The 25,936-nt window shown below is 45.7% G+C and overlaps 1 protein-coding gene across 5 annotated transcripts in view; it reads left to right on the forward strand.

Annotated features, from left to right (window-relative positions):
- The window catches only part of gjc2 (gap junction protein gamma 2), a 448,407-nt gene extending 432,061 nt beyond the window's left edge, over positions 1 to 16,346 (forward strand). For all 5 annotated transcript variants that reach the window (XM_072508121.1, XM_072508120.1, XM_072508123.1 and 2 more), the window contains one exon: positions 5,638 to 16,346. In XM_072508121.1, the coding sequence (XP_072364222.1) occupies positions 5,667 to 6,896 (1,230 nt within the window). In that variant the 5' untranslated portion in view covers positions 5,638 to 5,666 and the 3' untranslated portion in view covers positions 6,897 to 16,346. The remainder of the gene's footprint in view (positions 1 to 5,637) is intronic.
- The last annotated feature ends 9,590 nt before the right edge of the window (positions 16,347 to 25,936 follow it).

The raw sequence follows: 25,936 nt of genomic DNA on the forward strand, positions 1-25,936 counted from the left end.
GATTATATGAAGCTCAGCCCCCGGATGGGAAGGAGACAATGATGTGCTTTCTGGATCAGCTGGAATTTCCTAAGGTGGAGGAGCAGGAGAGGGCGGGACTGGGAGCACAGATTGAGACGGAGGAAGTAGTGAAAGGGATTGGGAGCATGCAGGCGGCGAAGGCCCCGGGACCAGATGGATTTCCAGTTGAATTCTATCGGAAATATATGGACTTGCTGGCCCCGCGACTGATGAGAACCTTTAATGAGGCGAGGGAAAGGGGGCAGCTGCCCCCGACTATGTCAGAAGCAACGATATCGCTCCTCCTAAAGAAGGAAAAAGACCCGCTGCAATGCGGGTCCTATAGGCCTATTTCCCTCCTGAATGTGGACGCTAAGATTCTGGCCAAGGTAATGGCAACGAGGATAGAGGATTGTGTCCCGGGGGTGGTTCATGAGGACCAAACTGGGTTTGTGAAGGGGAGACCGCTGAATACAAATATACGGAGGCTGCTAGGGGTAATGATGATGCCCCCACCAGAGGGGGAAGCGAAGATAGTGGTGGCGATGGATGCCGAGAAAGCATTTGATAGAGTGGAGTGGGATTATTTGTGGGAGGTGCTGAGGAGATTTGGCTTTGGCGATGGGTATATCAGATGGGTACAGTTGCTGTATAGGGCCCCGATGGCGAGCGTGGTCACGAATGGACGGGGGTCTGATTATTTTCGGCTCCATAGAGGGACGAGGCAGGGATGTCCTCTGTCCCCGTTATTGTTTGCACTGGCGATTGAGCCCCTGGCCATAGCATTGAGGGGTTCCAGGAAGTGGAGGGGAGTACTCAGGGGAGGAGAAGAACACCGGGTATCTCTGTATGCGGATGATTTGTTGCTACATGTGGCGGACCCGGCGGAGGGGATGCCAGAGATAATGCGGATACTTGGGGAGTTTGGGGATTTTTCAGGGTATAAATTGAACATGGGGAAAAGTGAGTTGTTTGTGGTGCATCCAGGGGAGCAGAGCAGAGAAATAGAGGATTTACCGGTGTGGAAGGTAACAAGGGACTTTCGGTACTTGGGGATCCAGATAGCCAAGAATTGGGGTACATTACATAGGCTTAATTTAACGCGGTTGGTGGAACAGATGGAGGAAGACTTTAAGAGATGGGACATGGTGTCCCTGTAACTGGCAGGTAGGGTGCAGGCGGTTAAAATGGTGGTCCTCCCGAGATTCCTTTTTGTGTTTCAGTGCCTCCCAGTGGTGGTCACGAAGGCTTTTTTCAAAAGAATCGAGAAGAGTATTATGAGTTTTGTGTGGGCTGGGAAGACCCCGAGAGTGAGGAGGGGATTTTTGCAGCGTAGTAGGGACGGGGGGGCTGGCACTACCGAGCCTAAGTGAGTACTACTGGGCCGCCAATATTTCAATGGTGTGTAAGTGGATGGGAGAAGAGGAGGGAGCGGCGTGGAAGAGATTGGAGAGGGTATCCTGTCGGGGGACTAGCCTACAAGCTATGGTGACGGCGCCGTTGCCGTTCTCACTGAAGAAATACACCACAAGCCCGGTGGTGGTGGCTACATTGAAAATTTGGGGGCAGTGAAGACGGCATAGGGGAAAGACGGGAGCCTCGGTGCGGTCCCCGATAAGAAATAACCTTAGGTTTGTTCCGGAGAGAATGGATGGGGGATTTGGAGCATGGCAAAGAGCAGGTGTAGCACAATTGAGAGATCTGTTCGTAGATGGGACGTTTGCGAGTCTGGGAGCGCTGACGGAAAAATATGGGTTGCCCCAAGGGAATGCATTTCGGTATATGCAACTGAAGGCTTTTGCGAGGCAACAGGTGAGGGAATTCCCGACGCAGGAGGTGCATGATAGAGTGATCTCAGAGACATGGGTGGGGGATGGTAAGGTGTCGGACATATATAGGGGAATGAGGGACGAGGGGGAGATCATGGTAGATGAGCTGAAAGGGAAATGGGAAGAAGAGCTGGGGGAGGAGATTGAGGAGGGGCTGTGGGCTGATGCCCTACGTAGGGTAAACTCATCGTCCTCGTGTGCCAGGCTAAGCCTGATACAATTTAAGGTGTTACACAGGGCGCATATGACTGGAGTACGGCTCAGTAAATTTTTTGAGGTAGAGGATAGGTGTGCGAGATGCTCGAGAAGCCCAGCGAATCACACCCACATGTTCTGGTCATGCCCGGCACTACAGGGGTTTTGCGTGGGGGTGGCAAAGGTGCTTTCGAAGGTGGTTGGGGTCCAGGTCGAACCAAGCTGGGGGTTGGCTATATTTGGTGTTGCAGAAGAGCCGGGAGTGCAGGAGGCGAGAGAGGCTGATGTTTTGGCCTTTGCGTCCCTAGTAGCCCGGCGCAGGATATTGTTAATGTGGAAGGAAGCCAAACCCCCGGGTGTGGAGACCTGGATAAACGACATGGCAGGGTTTATAAAGTTAGAACGGATTAAGTTCGTACTAAGGGGTTCGGCTCAAGGGTTCAGCAGGCGGTGGCAACCGTTCGTCGACTACCTCACAGAAAGATAGAGGGAATGGAAAAGAAGAAGACAACAGCAGCAACCCAGAGGGGAGGGCCGGGGGGGGAGGAATCGGACGGACTCTCAGGGATGTTATTGTATATGTATAGGCACTTGTTTTAGGTAATGTATATTGGACTGTATCTTTGGAGAGTATTTATTTTTGACAAGGCAGTTGCCATTTAGTTTGGTTTTTGTTTCTGTTCATATATTATTTATTTATTTGTTTAAAACTGGCCACTGTCATTTATATTGCTTTATTGTTGTTTAAAAGAAACACTACGTGCTGTTATGTTTGGCCAAAAAATCTTGAATAAAATATATATTAAAAAAAAAAAGAAAAAAATGTCACTATCGTCCCTGCTTCCACCACCTCCTCTGGCAGCGAGTTCCAGGCACCCATTACCCTCTGTGTAAAAAAAAAAAAAAAAAAAAAAAAAAAAAACTTGCCTCATACATCCCCTCGCACCTTAAACCTATGCCCCCTAGTAATTGGCTGTGCATTACCCCCCTACTCTACTTCCACTCCATATCCTATCCCTGCCAAATTAGTTTAAACATAATAATAATAATCTTTGTTATTGTCACAAGTAGGTTTACATTAACCCTGCAATGAAGTTGCTGTGAAAATCCCCTAGTCGCCACATTCTGGCGCTTGTTCAGGTATACAGAGGGAAAATTCAGAATGTCCAATTCACCTAACAAACGCATCCTTCGGGACATGTAATCCTCCCAAGTCGCATGAAGTGTCCAGAAGCTCCTGGATGACACAGGAATTGCCCTGAAGCTCCTGGATGACACCGGAATTGCCCTGAAGTTCCCACATGACACAGGAATTGCGAGCAACTTATTTCAGCTGCCTCTCCATGATCTAAGATTAAAAATGTATTTCCTCTTACATAATCTAGTTAGTCCCTTGCCTAAACTATTAATTAATACCTCTGAATCTGCTCTCTACTAATACTCATATTATTTCAATAACTGTTATTTTTACCCTGATTAAAATTTTATTAATTAAGCTAAGCTGTAAATTTAACACACTGCTTTATAGTTTTCTGCGACTAGTATAAACCACTGTTCTGGGTGAGAGAAAAAAAAAACCCTTAAAAACTCAACACCAATCACCAACCTGCTTTCCTCCAGTATAACAACTTGCTTTTTTGAAAATACTCCGGAAGATCCACTCTTGTTCTGTTCGGATTCATCAACCGTCACTGCTAGGTCTTGCTGCCTCCCCCCCCCCCCCCCCCCCCCCCCCCCCCCCCAAACTGCATTGATTCCTTCCCTCGCCACCTAATCGAGTTTAATAGGTTCTCTCTATCTACCCTACCCTTTATAAAACCAAAGTTGTGATAATAGGGCGGCACAGTGGTTAGCACTGTTGCCTCCCAGGTTCAATTCCAGCCTTGGGCCACTGTCTGGACGGAGGCTGCACGTTCTCCCCTGTCTACGTGGGTTTCCTCTGGGTGCTCCGGTTTCCTTCCACAAAGAATGGTGGATTGGCCATGGTAAATTGTCCCTTCGTGTCCAAAAAGGTTAGGTGGGGTTACTGGATTATGGGGATAGGGTGCAGGTGTGTAAGTAAGTGGGATGCTCTTTTCAAGGGCCAGTGCCAACTCGATGGGCCGAATGGCCTTCTTCTGCACTGTAAATTCTATGATTCTATGAATAGATGAGATTACCTGAAGCTGGGTTAAATTGGTGGGTTTAAATGAAGTGACAATGGTTCGGGGGAGGGAATTCTAGTGCATGAGACCAATATATAAATACAGTGTTGCCTGTTCCCATTTCTGCCCAGATTGAATTTTGCTCCTAATGAGTTTGGGAAGACAAAAATCAACAACAAACGTTTATGTACAAAATAGATATATTACTCACCAGTCTGGGAGTAGCTTTTAAGATTTGAGGTTTGGCACATTTTTTTCTAATACAGGGATATTTTTGTGGTAATTCACCTCAATGTTTGATTTTCTCTCTCTGTCTGATTGCAGAAAGAGTTTGTAACAAGTACAAGTTCACCATCAACACTATTTCTGATGTTACATTTACTGCATCTTCTTTGCTTTATAGCCAAATTAAATACCCTCCTGTCCTACAAACCCACATGGTCTAAACATGCGAAAAGAAAGATTTAAATACTTTTTCTTTCCTTGCTAAAGGCCAGCATTTTAGAGGGAAACGCGGGCCTAAACACTGATTTATACAGTGTGCTCAGAGTATTACAAAGATTAGAAACAGATGAGGGAGACTATTCTTCCAGCATTCCTCAGCTCTTCTGCCAGAATTACTGCAAATGTACTTTGGAACCCTTGTGGAACGTCTGAATCAGAAGATTTTAGGAATTGAAGCTCCAATCGAGGCCTTCAGCACATAATCTGGACTTTGGTTTCCATTCAGTTCTGAGGGAGTGCTTGCTGCATTATCTTTCCGACATGACGGGCGGCACGGTGGTTCAGTGATTAGCACTGTTGCTTCACAGCGCCAGGGTCCCAAGTTCAATTACCGGCTTGGGTCACTGTCTGTGCGGAGTCTGCACGTTCTCCCCGTGTCTGCGTGGGTTTCCTCCGGGTGCTCCGGTTTCCTCTCACAAGCCCCGAAAGATGTGCTGTTAGGTCATTTGGACATTCTGAATTCTCCTTCTGTGTACCTGAACAGGCGCCAGATTGTGGCGAATATGGGCTTTTCACAGTAACTTCATTGCAGTGTTAATGTAAGCCTACTTGTGACAAGAAAGGTTACCAAGTTACTACTTCCTCATTCAGACGAACCTAAAAGTAACCATGGTAGTATTTGAAAAAGAGCAAGAAATTCTTCTTGAGTCCTAAATAATATTGCTCCCTTAACCAATTCCATCATAACTATTCATTTATCTAAATTAAACAGCCACATTTTTCTACGTAATAGTCACTTAAAAATTAATTCATTGTGAAGTACTTTGGGGCATCCTAATTCTGTGAAAGATGCTATATTCATTTTGTATAATATTGACTCCAAGGAGATTCACTCATCTCATTCTGGACATTAACATACATAATTTGTAAATTTAATCTTCTCCTGTTTTCAGTAAAAAATAAACTTATTTTGTAGTGTGCACTTGCCATTGGATTAAGTCAGTTTCATTTTTGTTCTATTTCAGATATTAGATGAGGCGCCCATATTACAAATATGAGCTGGGCTTTCTTAACACGTCTTCTTGAAGAAATCCACAATCATTCCACCTTTGTTGGCAAGGTATGGCTGACGGTGCTGATTATATTCCGCATCGTGCTGACTGCAGTTGGAGGAGAATCCATATATTCTGATGAGCAGAGCAAATTTGTCTGTAACACCAAACAGCCTGGATGCGAGAATGTCTGCTATGATGCATTTGCACCTCTTTCCCATGTGAGGTTCTGGGTTTTTCAGATCATCATGATATCAACCCCATCTGTGATGTACCTTGGCTACGCCATCCATAAGATTGCCAGATCCACTGAAGTAGAAAAGAAGAACAAGTTCTCCAAGAAGAAGAAACTACCAACTGTACGATGGCAAGTCCACCGTAATTCAGAACAGACAGAGGATGAAGATGAGGAAGAGCCAATGATCTATGATGAATCAGAAGCAGAAAAAAAAGAAGCAAGTAACCATCTAAAACACGATGGGAGAAGACGCATCTTGCAAGAAGGGCTGATGAAAATGTATGTTTTCCAGTTGATTTTCAGAGCTTTATTTGAGGTAGCTTTCCTCCTAGGACAATATTTTCTGTATGGATTTGAAGTTGACCCATCGTATGTTTGTACTAGAAGACCCTGTCCTCACACCGTGGACTGCTTTGTCTCAAGACCTACAGAGAAGACCGTCTTCCTCATTATAATGTACGTGGTCAGTTGCCTTTGCCTGATTCTTAATATATGTGAGATGTTCCATCTGGGCTTTGGAACCATCAGAGATATCATCCGTAGCAAAAGGGGTAACCAGAGCAACATGCGACCTTTACCTTACCAATATCCTCGGAACATTCCGGCATCGCCACCAGGGTACAATCTGGTGGTCAAATCGGACAGGTCCACCAAGGTTCCAAATGGCCTTGTGGCTCATGAACAAAACTTAGCAAATGTAGCCCAAGAGCAAAAGTCGGCCAGTCCAGATGACAACATTCCACCTGACTTGGCCAGGCTCCACAAGCACCTGAAAGATGCCCAGGAGCAGTTAGACATTGCCTTTCAGAGTTATAACAGCCAAGAGAATGCACAGAAATCCAGGACCAGCAGCCCAACGTCAGGAGGTACTGTCGCAGAGCAAAACCGTGTCAACACTGCTCATGAGAAACAGGGTGCTAAGCCCAAACCTGGTTCCGAGAAAGGCAGCTCCAGTAGCAAATCTGGAGATGGAAAAACATCCGTTTGGATTTAACTTGTGTTTCTATTCAATTAAGTTTACATTGGTCTTTTTTTTTAAAGCAAAAAGGCAATAGCCGCTTTCTGCACATTTTTACCACAGTCTGCTTTCTCTTAGATAACCAATGTGATAACAATTTGGCTCTTTGGGTCTTGAGAGTAGACGAGGCTCCCAGCATGAAATCTTGTTCGATGATGATGCAAATCGGAGAATTCGATTCTGGTTGCCTGATTTGCAATGTTCCTGATTTCCTAGCCATCTGAATCAATGACTGGAAAGTTGAGAGGCCCATAAATCAGACACACGCCTTCTTCTTACAAATCCTCTGATCTGTAGTCTCATTGTGCTCTCCCTCTCAACTCTTCGTTAACTACTAGGCGCGGGATCTCTCTTCCCCCCCCTCACCCCGTGACGTATTTTGCTGAGGAGGAGGCCGTTCGCCATTTACCAGCAGCAGGATCTTCTGACCCCGCTGCTGTCAGCGGGGGGTTTCCCATTGTTCCCACCCTCTGCCACCGGGGAATGCATGACATGGTCACCGGCGGGACCGGAAGATCCCACCGGTGGGAACAGCTGGGAAAATCCCACCCTGGGAGTCTTATTGAGCTCAACGTCAAAATATCATAAAAGTCTAGAGTTATATTTGCTAAGAATACATGATTTTGTAGTGACAGAGATTACAGTTGTCTTCATTTGAAAATTTAAATAGTTATCGGGCTACTATTCTTCATCTTTACCTGATTAGTTAGGTGCCTACTTCACAGGAAGCAAGCCATTGACTCCATTATTGCTGCAAATGATAAGCTGCAATATCCATTTTACTTTCTACTCTGTAATTTCTTCCAGTAGCCATTTCGCCTTCTGGTTATGGGTTGGTTCAAAATGTCAGGACTTTAACTGACAAACTGTAAAGGGAAATATAAATACTGATATTTTATACAAAACATGTGTTTCCTGTCCAACCACATTGTTCTGTTGTCCTGTCTCACTGCAGAAAATGTTCTCCATCTGTTGCCCTCTTTCATATCCAAAATCTAAGACGTCTTCGGGCTGTATTGTTATGGATTTGTTTCTGTGAGCTTTGTACATTTATTTACCCTCATCAAAATTATCTAATTTTAATGTGAACATTTTATAGATTTAATAGTTTTCTTTTTAAAATAGTCAAATAATTAATTTCACAAAAATTGTTGTCTTAAGGGACAGGTGAGCTGTGCAAGAAGGGAAATTTGTTAAACCAGGAAGTGTTGGTGTAGAAACATTTGTAGACTGTAATTTCTCATCTTTATGATTAAGGAAAATTATATCAAAAGGTGTTCTTTGGGTGGGAGGGAGTGGAAAGTGCAGCCATTTTCAAAAAAAAGGGCAGACTAGTTAAAATTCCAAGGAAAGTTGCCATTGCCTTAAAATGCTATTACCGAATTTTGGTTCTGCTGCGTGCTTTTACACCATAGGGTGTTAGTAAGCTAGGTGCATTGGCTCTAATTCCAGTGCATCTAACAACGACTGTTTGGTACGCTGCGTTTGAGAGTTGAAGTTTATGCTACACTGCACTTCAGCCTCAAGTGACAGTACAAACTATGCACAGACCGAGCATCATTGCTTCCTGTTCCAGCCACCCATCCAACAGGGTGAAACAAATATGAATCATTCAAAAATCAACCTGATAGATTTGAAATTCTGTCTTGCAAAAAATCATTAATTAGAAACAGAAAATGTTTGAAATGCACAGCAGGTCGATCGTAACATTTTACAACACACAAGAATGCACTTAACGCTGGCTCTACTTAGTTCCAATCCCAGTACCAGATGTTCAAAGTGTGATCCTTCATCAGAATTCACGGTGATATTGTGAAAGCAAATTGGAAAAACAACATTTTAGATAAACAGAGTCAAAATGACTTGTGGCAGGAATACTCCTTTAGGTTCAGAAATCTAGCAAGTTGTCATGGAGTTTGGGTATAAGACTAGAGTGGCCAGCTTTTGGAAGTTACTGGGGAATTGTTCAGGATAAATGTTGTTCAGGTCATGTGTGTCCCATGCCAGTTGGTGCAATTTTTATTTTTTACGGTCTTCGTTTATTTCAAGTGTCACGTTATGTACCACAGAACTAGGCTTTGCTGAAGTTATTTGCCAGTTTGTCATCGGGGTTTTTAAGCTTACCAAATTTCAAATTGAAACTCTATTCTGATAGCTCGCCGCAGTAGAATCCACCGTCATTGTTAGAATGATGCTCAATCGCGTAATATCCACACAATAACATTTGCTAACAATGAACCTACTGGACACTTGTTTTTACTGTAGCAGCAATGCATTTGTTTACCAGATTATACTTCTTGCTTCCTTGGATCCCTCATCAGCTCAGGCTGAGAAGACAGATGGACCTAGGTCACTTGCTCCGAAGCGCCCTCACACATTCTGTTGGCGCAGTTAATATATTTGCAGGATAACCTAGGAATAGCTTTATCTAGAAGGAAGTACCTGACCCCTCTTCCTTCCCCATCCTTCACTTTGTTGATGCAGTTGGTTTTTCCTTAAAAGTATACCCACAGCAATACAGCTGAGATCAGAACTCAGTAGACGGCAGCATGATATCTGCATCCACCAATGTTCAGTTGTGTCACTGAGCAACTGAATGTAATGGTTTAGCTTGCTTAAAAAAAAAATCAAATTAACATTTTCAAGGCCTTCCAATTTATAAATTATGTTGAGGTATTTAGATTGTTTTTACAGGAAAACGTCCCATTTGTTGCATCAGTCTGTTCTGGTTTATCACAGTGCACAATACAAAGTATGTTGTTGCTTTTCAATCCCAATTCAAGAATCTTTATATTTCAATTATTATTAAATAATTGTTCCTTCACTCCGCTCCACGGCTCATATCGCAACATGCGTGTTCCTAGTCAGACAGCCAGGCCTCTATAATGTAACCAGTGTATGTCCTTTTTAAAAGCAGATTGACCTGCTGTGCTTTTCCAATACCTTGAATTTTTATTCCTGATTACCAGCATTGTTAATCTACACCAATATTTCACCAATATTTAGTGATTGAAAGACAAATGTAACCCTTTGAGTGTCCACCTGAGATAATGGGACTGTGAATGGGAAGACATGCTCAGAACAAATAGTTTATGGCCCCTGAACAATGTTCATCGCATCACCATTAGACATGGGAGCAGAGGTAGACCATTCGACCCATCACAAATGTGTATCTGCAATAAATCGACCAGTTGATATTATCATGCGCTACAAACTTTATTTTCCAATACAATAAAAATCAGGATCAATCTATTTGCTTGTTCGGCACTTGTGGTAGACAGGTAGTGTCACGGTTTGTTTTTAACACATTCTTTCTACTAAAGTGCCTTAGCTGATGAAAATAGAATTTAAGTTCCTTTATTTATGATGAAAAATGATAGTGCATAACAGTAACTGCATTCTTCGATCTAAAGTAATTACATTTATATTATGAAAATAATTATATGTCAGATGAGATTTTTTAAAGGAATCTGAACTCAGTAGCTCAGTTAATTATTTCAAGCTCAGATTTTATTTCTCCCTGTATGCAGTAATGCTCTCTAATATTTGACACAAATGCTGGAAATGTGCAACAAGTCGATCAGGATCTGGAAGGATGCGATTAATGTTTTGGGTAAGACTTGCAGTGCGTTTACAGCATTTCATCTTTCAGATTTACAACATTTTGTAGTTTTAAAATATATATATATATATACGGTGTCTACTTGTACATTCCTGTACATGTCAAATTGTAGGTTACCCAAACGTAGAGGTGAAAAACCCACAATATGTGCTAGTGCCAGCATGGGATAAGAATTTCAATGAATACCTGAGGGAAATCTAAACCGAAGTGAACAAAATTGATAATTAAGTGAACATAACGGGCGTCATTCTCCGACCCCCCCCCCCGTCGGGTTGGAGAATCGCCGGGGGCTGCCGTGAATCCCGTCCCCGCCGGTTGCCAAAGTCTCCGGTACCGGATATTCGGCGGGGGCGGGAATCGGGCCGCGCCGGTTGGCGGGCCCCACCGCTCGATTCTCCGGCCCGGATGGGCCGAAGTCTCGCCGATAAATTGCCTGTCCCGCCGGCGTGGATTAAACCACCTTTTGAACGGCGGGACAAGGCGGCGTGGGCGGGCTCCGGGGTCCTGGGGGGCGCGGGACGATCTGGCCCTGGGGGGTGCCCCCACGGTGGCCTGGCCCGCGATCGGGGCCCACCGATCCGCAGGCGGGCCTGTGCCGTGGGGGCACTCTTTCCCTTCCGCCTCCGCCACGGTCTCCACCATGGCGGAGGCTGAAGAGACTCCCTCCACTACGCATGCGCGGGGATGCCGTGAGCGGCCGTTGACGCTCCCGCGCATGCGCCGCCCGGCAATGTCATTTCCGCGCCAGCTGGCGGGGCACCAAAGGCCTTTCCCGCCAGATGGCGGGGCGGAAATCAGTCCGGCGCGGGCCTAGCCCCTCAAGGTTAGGGCTCGGCCGCTCAAGATGCGGAGGATTCCGCACCTTTGGGGCGGCGCGATGCCGGACTGATTTGCGCCGTTTTTGACGCCGGTCGGCGGACATCGCACCGATTACGGAGAATTTTACCCCAGAAGAGCCTAAAGGAAAATGTTAGGCTGTGCTAAGCTAGTTTACCTACTGATGCAGTAACATGGGTGCAATAATTGCCCCCAACATCCCAGGGCTTGGGAAGGAGAAAAATCAAGTTGGGGTCTCTTTGCTGATCACCATTGAAAATGAAAATGAAATGAAAATCGCTTATTGTCACTTCAAATGAAGTTACTGTGAAAAGCCCCTAGTTGCCACATTCCGGCACCTGTTCGGGGAGGCTGGTACAGGAATTGAACCGTGCTGCTGGCCTGCCTTGATCTGCTTTCAAAGCCAGCGATTTAGCCCTGTGCTAAACAGCCCCAGTAATTTGAACAGTCCCTCCTGCAATGCACCTGTATACACGCATGAATGAGAACAGAATTGGACTCCACTTGAATTCACTTTGTAATTGAATAATATACCAACACTCATTACTCTATCTCTAATGGTTAGCTGAGTGATGCTCTAAAAGATGACCCACACTCATGGAACCATTTAAGAACACGATTAGAAGATGGTGGGAGAATCAAGATCTTAAAAGTTAATGCAACTGTTTTCAAATAAGATAAGAACTGAACTATTTTTTTTAAAAAAAAGATTTAATGGGAGGTGGGCATTACAGGCAAGGACAGCACTTACTACCAAAACATAATTTTCCTCAACTAAGTGACTTACATGGCCAATTCAAGAGGGCAGTTAAAATAGTCAACTATATTGTTGTGAAGGGCAGCACGGTGGCACAGTGGTTAGCATTGCTGCTTCACGGCGCTACGGTCCTGGGTTCGATCCCACCTCTGGGTCACTGTCCGTGTTTGCACATTCTCCCGTGTCTGTGTAGGTTTCGCCCCCACAACCCAAAGATGAGGGTAGGTGGATTGGCCATGCTAAATTGCCCCTTAATTGGTAAAATGTAATTGGTACCCTAAATTTATTTTTCAAAACTATATTGTTGTGGGTCAGGAGTCACATATAAACCCGACAGGGCCCGGGCAGCACGGTAGCCTTGTGGATAGCACAATTGCTTCACAGCTCCAGGGTCCCAGGTTCGATTCCAGCTTGGGTCACTGTCTGTGCGGAGTCTGCACATCCTCCCCGTGTGTGCGTGGGTTTCCTCCGGGTGCTCCGGTTTCCTCCCACAGTCCAAAGATGTGCAGGTTAGGTGGATTGGCCATGATAAATTGCCCTTAGCGTCCAAAATTGCCCTTAGTGTTGGGTGGGGTTACTGGGTTATGGGGATAGGGTGCCGGTGTTGACCTTGGGTAGGGTGCTCTTTACAAGAGCCGGTGCAGACTCGATGGGCCGAATGGCCTCCTTCTGCACTGTAAATTCTATGATAATCTATGATTAAGAGGGCAATAACGAGTCAGACTGGTGTGGATTGCAGAGGGGTCACTGTAAAACATCTATTCTTTTTCTCAGAGTTCTTTCTCTCTGCCTGAAACACTCAAAGAAATGTGAAACATATTTAATACAACTGAGATTTAAGTCAGTTTCCAGTTCCATCGCACATCTTCAAGTTATGTTATCTTCAAGGAATGCTAGTTTATTCAGAAACCCATTTTTTAGCAAACCACTTATATACAACAAAAAAGGAATTATTAGCATAATAGGGCCATCCTGTGAAGAATCTAGGTGGTCAGTTTGCTGCTGAAACAGACTGGTGCATTGGGTTGGTGAGAGTTAAGCAGTTGAGCTATTGGCGGAGACATTTATATCGGTGATACACTATTAAGCAGATTGTGCTGATAATTAAATGCAGTAGTGGCTGGTACAAAATAATAAGAGTATGAAATCAAACTACAGCAGAAAGCCTTTTATGCACCACAGTGGTGGAATGTAGTTGGATTGAAAAGAGGTGTTTAACACTTGAGAGCTACTATAAATAATGAGAGGATATGTGTAATAACACTGACAATTTAAGATTTCTTTCCTTCGATGCACTGAGATTGAGAGCAACTGTTGAGACTTTGTGACCTGAGATTGAGCTGTGCGAGGGCAAGCCGATGGCACAACCATAAAACCTAGACAGGACAGGAGTGGAGTTCGGCTAATGTGAATGTGCACAGGCATGCAGGCCATCACTGATTGGAACTGGTGCCAATGTGGTTGGCAGGCACTGTGGAGAAGAACAAAAGAAAATATGGAACATTTGATGTCCCAGTGAGGATTACGTTGTTAAGCCTGTGGCTGTAACCAAAAGAATGGGACTGATGTCAAATATATTTATTCTTGAGTTTGGCATTTCAATAAATTTCACAACACTCTAATTCTATATTGTACAATCGCTGTCAGCAGCATTGCTATTTTGATTAAGTTGCAGTAAAATGTCAAGTTTTGACAAAGAAAATATATTGTAACTGAAAAGTCAGTTGAAGAAAAATCAAGATCAAATGATGTGCAACCTCAGGGAAATGAGATAAGTAATCAGTGTAACTTGGTCACTGGATTTGTGGCGGGTTGTTGGCCACTGATGATATACTATTAAGTAAGCAATTAACATTACCACAAGAAAGGTTACTGGTAAATATTCATTAACAGTAGAGCTTCTTGTTGAACTTCACCTATCTGGAAGTAGCTTGTGAATTAAGCAGAGGTATAATACCAGCAAGAATCCTTTGAAAGGCTCCACTGATGCTGCCAGTTAGACGGCATGGACTTGTGCTAACTATGATGTAACCAGATCCATAGTACAACATTTTACTGAGCTATCCAGACCAGGATTCATTTTGGCATCACTGTTTCGCATTTCACGTTTGATTCTATTGCTGTACATTTTATTATGGAACTATTTGTGAGGGATCCCAGCTGTCCTCCATGTCCATCGATTAGGTTTATCTTGCAGTCCACCATAAGCAACCTCCTTACATCGTGTAGTCTTTAAATTGTTGTTTGCATCATTCTACTGTTGGTCCTTAATACACTCTTAAATTTCAGGTTTCTGCCTCCAATAAAACGACTGACACACACCTTGACAGGTGTCATGGGCTTGCTACCCCAAACACCTAGGCCAGAAAGTCTAGTACCGATTGCTCTGTGGAGAGTTGAGGGCTTACAAAGTCCTTCCCTCACCCCTCCCCCATCCCCCTACCTGGGAAAGAAAACTCAATGTGCCTCTCCAGCCTCTTTGTAAGAGAAAATTTCATAATGTTATAACGAGAAATATGAGTAGGGGTAAGCCCCCAACCACATACCTCCCCCACAAAACACCGTGCCAATCCTGAAGCTAGCAAGTCTCTTCCTTCTCGTTGATCCAGCCTCCCTATTTGTTCAGGCCGCTTTAAAGGCTTAATTAACAGCACATGAAGTCGCAGTGAGAAGCCCTCCATAGCACCCATTCTTTCCACCTCACTGACCTTATTTGGAACAGGTGAATGCCTGACCCAAGAGCACAGGAAATTCCCACATGAGTGTATCCAGGTACCAGACAAGTTTGTAGTCCTTTTGGTGAACCCCAACTGAGCAGGAGTCTGCAAGAATCTGTCAGCAATTTCAACCCTCCACCCCCCCCTCCCCACCGTGTGCCCAGCTTTGCAATACTGATTGCAATTTGATTAATTCTAACTGCAAGAAGTGGAGTTGTCTTTCATAAAAAGTCCATCTCAGGCCAACTGAAAAAGCTAAGTTAGTGTCACTAAACAACAAAATAAAAATATTTACCTTGCGCATAAGTAACTCAGTGCATTGTGATCTCAGTACTGGGGTTAAACCATTATAGTAGTGGAATTAACAAGAAGTGCCAATATCCTCAGCCTAAGCTCTAAGGTGGGAAATGAGAACAGGTTGAAGCTAACGACAAAGTCCACCGCATCAAAAAAACATTAATGCAATTTAACTTTTAAAATGTATTTGAGTAGCACCTGTATTCGTTTTGTGTTATTCCTAAATTTAGCTAAAATGATTTTGATTGACAGATGAGCTTCTGGCAAGTACTCAAGGGTACACAATAACCTCTAAAAGATTGCACCATGTCTGATACCTCCCAGAAACTGTCAAATATTATGAACTCTGCGGTTTCATAGTGCAGCCATTGAGTGAGTAATACGATTTGTTGCTTTTCAAAATACTTGATTAGTCTCTAGTAACTAATTCTCAGAACAATAAACTGGTTGCCCACTTGTAGGTGATGGGTTGCAACTGTGAAAAAAGATTTGACCTTCACAGCTACAGCCCACAATACACATAAGAGTTAACTAATGGAAAAAGTATATTTCTTTCTTCATTCTAGATAAGATAGATCATTGAATGTAAATACCACATTCCATGTCATAACCGTAACATATTTCAGGATAAAAGAGGTGCCTTTCTGTCGCCCATTTGCTAAATAATTCATGTGCTAAGATTTTTTTTCAAAGCTGGCTACATTCCTCCAACCTGGAAGATACTTGAATTCATCAAGAGGAAAATAGCATGCATCCTTCAGCCTCTGAATTCTTCAGAGGAGTTTTAATGAAGGAACCCCACATGTTATAGACCATTGAAAAACAACTGTCTCCAGTTGCTAACGCTGTGGCTGAAAGGAAGGTAGAATCTAAGCAATAACGTGCACAATATGCTCCTTCACTGTGTCCTGATGCAAATCTTTTAATTTGTCTTCCTTATTTTAAGTTAAACTTTCATGTGGCCGTCGAAGGTAACAAGCACTGAAGCCTCTTAAATAAATGAATGAACAGAGCCAGTGTTACAAAAAGTACTGTTCAGTTAAGTCATCGTCAAAGCAAAACACATCGCCCAACATTGTTTTGGAAACATCTGTGCTTCTGTTGGAAGAAAATAGTGTCAATTTTAATAGAGTTTTCATTTATCTGCTTGTCATTGAATGTTTGGAATACCTTTTAATAAACTCACTATAAAATCACGTTTGTATTATTGGGTGTATTTTTGGGGGAGAGGTTGGGGGGATAATAGTCTTTGCCTCATCTGATTTAACACATTCGTGTTTTGTGTAAATACAAATTAAATAGTTCTGAAGATAAAGACCTGCTCAGTGTAAATATAGATTATGTAGTTATTCCAGTAGCGACAGGTAGAAAATGTATTTATCACTTTGGTGCCATCTATCAAAACCAAATGCATATCTTTGTTTCCACAGTGTAATAAATAATCAGTAGAAGCACTGATTGGGTGATTTAAAGGGATTTTGAAATGTCGGAATTGCGAGATGAACGACAGCAATGTCCGTCCAGTTTGCCTGCGACCGGGCTGGTATTTGTATGATACAAAAATAATGGAATTGCTGAAATAATCATAGCAATCAACCTTCAACAGACTCAAAGTAGTGAAACGTTTTAACCCTGCACTCTACACTTACCACATCAAATTATTCATGCAGTGTCTCCCAAAATGTTATTTTTGGAGTAAAATTAACTTGAATAAATCAATATTGACTGTTTCCCTGGGGATGTTGTAAATTGACAGCTCAGTCACCGAAATGTTGAGCAGAGGGAGGTTTAGCAGCTGGGAAAGCATTTCAATGTAGGACCTCTCAAATTGTTTCCTGTCCAAGCCAAATTACCTAAATGTTACGGGGTCAGGGAGGTGGAAGGGGAAGCACGCCCGTTCTTCCTGGCCTACAAGCAGTGTTGGGAAAGATAGATGCCTGTTCCAGCCAGCCAACCTTGCTCCTCTTCAGCTGCTGGTATTTCCAAGTCTGGGGAAACCCAACAGTTTATGCTTGATGTAATAAAATGTTCCACGGCACTTCACAAGAGCATTATAAAACAAAGTATGATATCGAGACACCTGAGATATTGGGTCAGATGATCAAAAACTGGGTCAAAAAGGTAGGTTTTAAGTCATAGTCTTAAAGGAGGAAAATGAGGAAGGGAGCTATTTCCAGAGTTTGGAGCATGGGTAACTGTGAAGGCGCGGCAACCAATTAGAGTTAGAAGAGCAGAGATATCTCAAAAGGTGTGGCTGGAGAAGATGACAGGGATAGGGAGGGGTAAGGCCATGAAGGTGTTCGAAAGCAAGGGTAAGAATTTTTAAATTCTTACTTAAATTTTAAAATTAAGATGTTTCTTGATGGGCTCAATGTAGGTAGGTGAGCTGTGACATGAGCAACTTTTATTGCTGAGCAAATAGAGCCATGGCAGGAAAGCTTGGACCTATGCAGTACACATCCTGTTCCATGTGGAAACTCCAAGACGCTTCTTGTGCAAGAAGTGCCATCAGTTGCAACAGCCTGAGCTTTAGGTTTTGGAGCTTGAGCAGTAGTTGGCAACACTGAGGTGCTTCTGCAAGGTTGAGAGCTTTGTGGATAGCATGTTTACATAGATGTCACCGCACAACTTAAGGGAGGGAGGGGACAGCTGACCATGCAGGTAGTGCAGAAGTCCCATGAGTGCAACTCACTGTCCAACTAGTGTTCACTTCTAAATACTAGTGAGAATGTTAGTTCATCTGGGGAGTGCAGACAGGCCAGTTCTAGGCACAACAGCTGGCTCAGCAAAGAAGCCTAGAAGAGCATTAGTGATGAGGGATTCAATAGTTAGGGGAACAGACTAATGTTTCCACAACTGCAGACATCCAGAATGAAATGTTGTCCGTCTGGTGCCAGGGTCAAATTTGTCACTGAGCAGCTGCAGAGCACACGTTAGGAATGAAACTAGTAAGCAGAATCTTAAAGGTAGTAATCTCCAGATTGCTCCTGGTATTATTTGCAAGTGAGTATAAAAATAGGATAAAATAGATGAAGACGTGGCTGGAGAGATGGTGCAAGAGTGAGGCTCTGGGAGAGATGGGACCTGCACAGGCTGGATTGGTTGCACCTATACAGGTGAGATGCAGTTCTTTGAGCGGCAATGTGCTCGGGCATTGGAGGTGGTCAAACTAACCTGGCAGGTGGGTGGGAACAAGGAGGTAACATTAGAGAGGAACAACAAGGGGCACAGAGAATTGGGAGAGACAGTTTGTACCAGAGTAGGAAATAGAAAGGTATTATGTGGGATCAGAAGGACTGTAAACATTTCAAATTAAGATTACTGTGCATTATGTGAAAGTGCAGAGTGTTGTAAATGAAGTTGGTGAGTCACTGGCACTGATGTCAGATGGAAATATGATGTGGCAAAAGTAGAGATCTGGCTCAAAGAAAGGCAGGACTGGGTTCTAAATATTCATGGATCTGGATTTTACAGGGACATGATCCCTGGCCCCTTCCTCGATAGCTAAACATTGGGTGGGGACTGCCTCCAATCCCGACAGCTGGCTGATAACTTCAAATCAGTGGAGGAATCGATAAAGGTGGCAGAAGTGGAGTTGGGTGTCTTTAGTGTACGACTTGTGAAAACTTTGTGCTTTCAGATGTCACCAAGGATTATCATGTAGCGGACCAGCCGGTGTTAAATCTGTAACTGAGAAAAGGGGCATGATTTTCTCTTCCAGAAATGCCTACCTTGAAGGAGTTGTGCTCTTCTCTCCAACAGGATTTCTATATATCTCTTTCTAGCATGTTCACCTTTGTTGCTTTCTATTACATTTCTACCCCATTTCAACTCTGAAGAAGCGTCATACAGACTCGAAACGTTGGGCTATTTAATGGAAAAGGTTCAAAGTATATCCGGTAGGACTTCCTGGGTGTTTCCTGATAGCCGACCCGGCAGTATTTAATGGCATTTAGTGCCAAAAGTGATCCCCGATGAGCTACGTGCCAGTCCTGGCTGTCCTGCCAGATGATTCGCTAGGCTTGCGCTTGGCAGCTCCCCGCTAACAAGGGGGAGCTGCTTTTAAACTCTCCCTCCGAACTCACTCCCAGTCAGCACACGAGCATGGCACCATTCAGACCTGCTCCATGCTTCGGGGTGCCGACCTGGCCAGGCTTCTGAACGCTGTGGAACGAGATGACTCGTCCTGTTCCCCCAAGGTGGTCGGAGGACCAGCTGCAGGACCACCAATGCTGCCTGAGAGGCAGAGAGCGCAGTTCAGGCAGCGTGACCAGGAGGACCACCATACAGTGCAGGAAGAAGACCAATGACCTCCATCAGGGGTAAGTTGACACAAGCCCCCTAGGATTAGTTCTGCATTTGTGTTCATCTTCCAGGAGTCTCTCGACTCTGGAACAGTTCCAGCAAATTGGAGGGTAGCTAATTCCACTATTTCAAAAGGGAGGTGGAGATAAAAGAGGGAATTATAGACCAGTAAGCCTGACGTTGGTAGTGGGAAAAATTCTGGAATTCATTATCAAAGATTTTGTAGTAGAACACTTAGAAAACTGGCAGAATCGGACAGTCAGCATGGATTTATGAAGGAAAACTGTACTTCACAAATCTACTGGAATTCTTTGAGGAGAGAACGAGTAGAGGTGATGAGGGCAGCCAGTGGATGTGGTTTATTTGGACTTTCAGAAGGCTTTGACAAAGTCCCAAGTAAGAGATTAGCGTGCATAATTAAAGCACATGGGATTAGGGGTAGTGTATTGTGATGGATAGAAAACTGGTTGGCAGACAGGAAACCGAGTAGGAATTAATGGGTCTTTTTCAAATTGGCAGGCAGTGATTTGTTGGGTACCGCGGGGATCGGAGCGGGAGCGGAGAATGTGGTCTCAGACCCGCGGTGCTGGGACGTGATTCTCTGCAGTCGACGCGACGCCGGTCGGGGGCCGTTGAAAGAGACCCCGCAGTGATTCTCCGCGGTCAACCAGCCGAGTTCCGCTGACGTGGTTCCCGTATGATTCCACCCGGCGGGAGCTCGGGCTCGCAGCCACGCTGGCCGTCCTGGTGGGGGGGCGGGATCAGACTCCGGGGGGGCCTCCATGACGGACAGGCCCACGATCGGGGGCTACGGATCGGCGTGAGCGCGCGATCCGGGGGGGGGGGGGCCTATCTTCTTCGGCGCTGGCCCGCAGTGTGGCTTCATCATGTTGCGCAGGGGCTGGCGCGAAAACAGCCACCGCATGGACCCACAGCCGGAAATGCAGGGCCCCATATTGGCAGCAGTAGCTGCACGGCACACGCCCGGACCCAGCTATCCCTCTTAAAACCAGAGAATCACTCTGGACTTTTTGAAAACAGTCTGGAGTGTTTTGCGTCTGTTTTCCGGCGGGCGTGGGGACATAGGCCCATTTTCGGAGAATCCCGGCCAATATCTCCAAATTTGCAGATGACACCAAGCTGGGTGGGAGAGTGAGCTGTGAGTAGGATGCATGTAGAGATCCTTCAGTGTGATTTGGACAAGTTGAGTGAGTGGGAAAATGAATAGCAGATGCTGTATAATTGGGATAAATGCGAGGTAATCCACTTTGGTAGCAAAATGAGAAGGCAAACTAATATTGAATGGCCATAAATTAGGAGGGGGGAATGTGCAATGAGACCTGGGTTTTTTCGTACATGTCACTGAAGGTAAGCATGCAGCTAAAGGATGCGGTAAAGAAGGCATATATTATGCTGGCCTTCATTGCGAGAGGATTTGAGTACAGGAGCAGGGATGTCTTGCTGCAATTATACAGGGCCTTGGTGAGGCCACATCTGGAATGTTGCATGCAGTTTTGGTCTCCTTATCTGAAGAAGGATGTTCTTGCTCTAGAGGGAGTGCAGCGAAGGTTTACCAGACTGATTCTCAGGAAGGCGGGACTGACATGTAAGGCGAGATTGAGTCAGTTAGGATTGTATTCGATGGAGTTCAGAAGAATGAGGGGGGAATCTCATAGAAACACATAAAATTCTGACCGGACTATACAGGGGAGAAGCAAGAAGGATGTTCCCGATGGTGGGGGTAGCCAGAACCAGGGGTCACAATCTGAGGATATGGGGCAGACCATTTAGGACTGAGCTGAAGAGAAATTTCTTCACCCAGAGAGTGGTGAGCCTGTGGAATTCATTACCACAGAAAGTAGTTGAAACCAAAACATTACATGTTTTCAAGAAACAGTTAGCTATAGCGCTTGGGGTGAAAGGGATCAAAGGAAATGGGGGGAAAGTGGGATTTGACTATTGAGTTGGATGATCAGCCATGATCATAATTAATGGCGGAGCAGGCTCGAAGGGCCGAACGGCCTCCACCCACTCCTATTTTCTAGATTTCTATGTATTCAATTCCCCACGCAGTAAGCAAGAACATTCCATTAGCTTTCCTAATTATTTGCTGTACCTGCATACTAACATGTTGCAATTCATGCACTAGGACTCTCAGATCCCTCTGCATCATCAAGCTCTGCAACCTCTCACCAGTTAGATTTGGTGAGTATCTAGTAAGGGTTAAGGTCTATTCTATTCCTAAGGTTTAAAATAGTACACAAACTGGTGGTAAGTTTAATAAAATGTATAAAAAGGAAAATAATTAATTGAATAAAATAATTAGCTAACTAATTAAAATAGATTAAGGATGGCAAGACAGGTGATATGTCACAGCTTCAGCATGGAGAAGCTCCTGGATGCTATTACAACCAGGGCAAACACATCTGCAGTAAGTGTTTGTGGCTTGAGGAGCTTCTGCTCAGTCATTGAGATGGAGGTTAAGCTGCAGACACTGCAATGCATCAGGGAGGGGGAAAGTTACCAGGACATTTTTTAAAAAAAAATATGTTTATTAAGAATTTTTCAACAACATTTTCAAGCATACAAACCCCCCCCCCCCGTAACAAAAAGAGAAGAAAAGTCGCATAGCAAGACATAAACATATCAATTCAACATAGTACAGAACTCCGCCTGTACAGCTCCGCCTTCAACACCATAATCCCAGCCAAGCTCATATCAAAGCTCCAAAACCTAGGACTTGGCTCCCCACTCTGCAACTGGATCCTCGATTTTCTGACCAACAGACCACAATCAATAAGAATGAACAACAACACCTCCTCCACAATAGTCTGCGTACTTAGCCCCCTACTGTACTCCCTGTACACACACGACTGCGTGGCAAAACTTGGTTCCAACTCCATCTACAAGTTTGCTGACGATATGACCATAGTGGGCCGGATCTCGAATAACGATGAGTCCAAAAACAGGAGGGAGATAGAGAACCTAGTGGAGTGGTGTAGCGACAACAATCTCTCCCTCAATGCCAGCAAAACTAAAGAGCTGGTAATTGACTTCCGGAAGCAAAGTACTGTACACACCCCTGTCAGCATCAACGGGGCCGAGGTGGAGATGGTTAGCAGTTTCAAATTCTTAGGGGTACACATCTCCAAAAATCTGTCCTGGTCCACCCACGTCGACGCTACCACCAAGAAAGCACAACAGCGTCTATGCTTCCTCAGGAAACTAAGGAAATTCGGCATGTCCACATTGACTCTTACCAACTTTTACAGATGCACCATAGAAAGCATCCTATCAGGCTGCATCACAGCCTGGTATGGCAACTGCTCGGCCCAGGACCGCAAGAAACTTCAGAGAGTCGTGAACACTGCCCAGTCCATCACATAAACCTGCCTCCCATCCATTGACTCCATCTACACCTCCCACTTCCTGGGGAAAGCGGGCAGTATAATCAAAGATCCCTCCCACCCGGCTTACTCACTCTTCCAACTTCTTCCATCGGGCAGGAGATACAGAAGTCTGAGAACACACACGAACAGACTCAAAAACAGCTTCTTCCCCACTGTCACCAGACTCCTAAATGACCCTCTTATGGACTGATTTCATTAACACTACACCCTGTATGCTTCATCCGATGCCAGTGCTTATGTAGTTACATTGTATATGTTGTGTTGCCGTATTATGTATTTTCTTTTATTCCCTTTTCTTCTCATGTACTTAATGATCTGTTGAGCTGCTCGCAGAAAAATACTTTTCACTGTACCTCGGTACACGTGACAATAAACAAATCCAATCCAATCCAATCCAATTTGTACATTGGATTCCTCCCGCACATATCGACTTTCCCAAACGTTTATGTATTTTCTTGCTCAAGTGCCCCATGGAAAAAAAATCTTCCCCGTCCACCCTTCTCCCCCCCCCCCCCCCCCGAAAGGGATATTCCCCCCTCCCCTTCTCTTCCCCCCCCCCCCCCCGGGTTGCTGCTGCTGACCGAACTTCATCTAACGCTCCGCGAGGTAGTCTAGGAACGGTTGCCACCGCCTGTAGAACCCCTGCGCAGACCCTCTCAAGGCAAACTTTATCCTCTCCAACTTGATAAACCCTGCCATGTCATTTCTCCAGGCTTCCACACTGGGGGGCTTCGCATCTTTCCACACTAACAAGATCCTCCACCGGGCTACCAGGGACGCAAAGGCCAGAATGCCGGCCTCTTTCGCCTCCTGCACTCCCGGCTCGTCCGCCACTCCAAATAGTGCTATCCCCCAACTTCGCCACCTTAGATATAGTTCTCGCAACACCCCTCCAGAACCCATCCAGTGCCGGGCACGACCAGAACATATGGGCGTGGTTCGCCGGGCTTTCTGAGCACCTCCCACATCTGTCCTCCACCCCAAAGAACCTACTCAGCCTCGCCCCTGTCATATGCGCTCTGTGAATCACCTTAAACTATCAGGCTAAGCCTGACACACGAGGAAGAGGAATTAACCCTACTTAGAGCATCAGCCCACAGACCCTCTTCAATCTCCTCCCCCAACACCTCCTCCCATTTACTCTTCAGCTCCTCTACCAAAGCCTCCCCCTCTTTCATCTCCTGGTATATCGCCGACACCTTGCCCTCTCCGACCCATACACCCGAAATCACCCTGTCTTGAATCCCCTGTGCCGGGAGCAACGGAAATTCCCTCACCTGTCGCCTCACAAACGCCCTCACTTGCATGTACCTGAAAGTGTTTCCCGGGGGTAACCCAAACATCTCCTCCTCAACGGTAGATCGTCTATCCCTCTTCTCTGGTCCCCTGGATGCACCACAAAGAGCTCACTTTTCCCTACATTAAGCTTATAGCCCAAAAATTCCCCACACTCCCTTAGAATCTGCATGACCTCCACCATCCCCTCCACTGGTTCCACCACATACAGCAACAGGTCATCTACGTACAGCGACACACGATGCTCCTCTCCACCTCAAACCACCCCCCTCCATTTCCTGGACTCCCTTAATGCCATGGCCAAAGGTTCAATTGCTAATAGATGGGGGACAGGGGGCACCCCTGCCTCGTCCCTCGATACAGCCGAAAATACTCCGACCTCTGCCGATTCGTAGCCACACTCGCCACCGGGGCTCTATATAGGAGCTTAACCCAGCTTATAAATCCTCCCCCGAACCCAAACCTCCGCAACACTTCCCAGAGATACTCCCACTCTACTCGGTCAAAGGCCTTCTCCGCGTCAATCGCCGCCACTATCTCCGCCTCTCCCTCCACCGATGGCATCACTATCACGTTTAGGAGCCTCTGCACAATGGTGTTTAGCTGCCTGCCCTTTACAAATCCCGTCTGGTCCTCGTGAATCACCCCCGGGACACAGTCCTCGACCCTCGTAGCCAGCACTTTTGCCAGCAACTTAGCATCCACGTTGAGGAGCGAGATCGGCCTGTACGACCCACATTGCAGTGGGTCCTTATCCCGCTTCAGGATCAAAGAGATCAGCGCCTCAGACATTGTCGGGGGCAGGATCCCCCCCCCCCCCTTGCCTCATTGAAAGTCCTCACCAGCAACGGGGCTAACAGGTCTACGTACATCCTGTAGAACTCAACCAGGAACCCATCCGGTCCTGGGGCCTTCCCTGCCTGCATGCTCCCCAGTCCTTTAACCAGCCCCTCCAACCCAATTGGCGCCCCCAAACCAGCCACCTCCGGCTCCTCCACCCTCGGGAACCTCAGTTGGTCCAAGAATCGTCGCATCCCCTCTTCCCCCGCTGGGGGCTGGGATCTGTACAGCTCCTCATAGAAGGCCTTGAATGCCTCATTTACTTTCACCGCACTCCGCACCGTAGTTCCCCTTCCATCCTTGACTCCACCTAACTCCCTCGCTGCCATCCTCTTACGGGGCTGGTGTGCCAGCATCCGGCTCGCCTTCTCCCCATACTCATACGTCGCCCCCTGTGCTTTCCTCCACTGTGCCTCTGCCTTCCCTGTGGTCAACAGGTCGAACTCCGTCTGGAGATTTCGCCTCTCCCTGAGTAGTCCCTCTTCAAGGGCCTCTGCATATCTCCTGTCCACTCTTAACATCTCCCCCACTAACCGCTCCCTTTCCCTGCCCTCTCTCTTCTCCCTATGAGCCCTGATGGAGATTAACTCTCCCCTGACCACCGCCTTCAGCGCCTCCCATACTACCCCCACCTGCACCTCCCCGTTGTCGTTGGCCTCCAAATACCTTTCAATGCACCCCCGCACCCTCCCGCACACCACCTCATCTGCCAGCAGTCCCACATCCAACCACCACAGTGGGCGTTGGTCCCTCTCCTCTCCCAACTCCAGTTCCATCCAGTGTGGGGCGTGGTCTGAAATGGCTATGGCTGAATACTCCGTTCCCTCCACTTTAGGGATCAGCGCCCTGCCCAAAACAAAAAAATCTATCCGGGAGTAGGCTTTGTGCACGTGGGATAAAAAAGAAAATTCTCTGGCCAGAGGCCTGGCAAATCT

This window comes from Scyliorhinus torazame, chromosome 6, assembly GCF_047496885.1.
Source record: "Scyliorhinus torazame isolate Kashiwa2021f chromosome 6, sScyTor2.1, whole genome shotgun sequence".
NCBI lineage: Eukaryota > Metazoa > Chordata > Chondrichthyes > Carcharhiniformes > Scyliorhinidae > Scyliorhinus > Scyliorhinus torazame.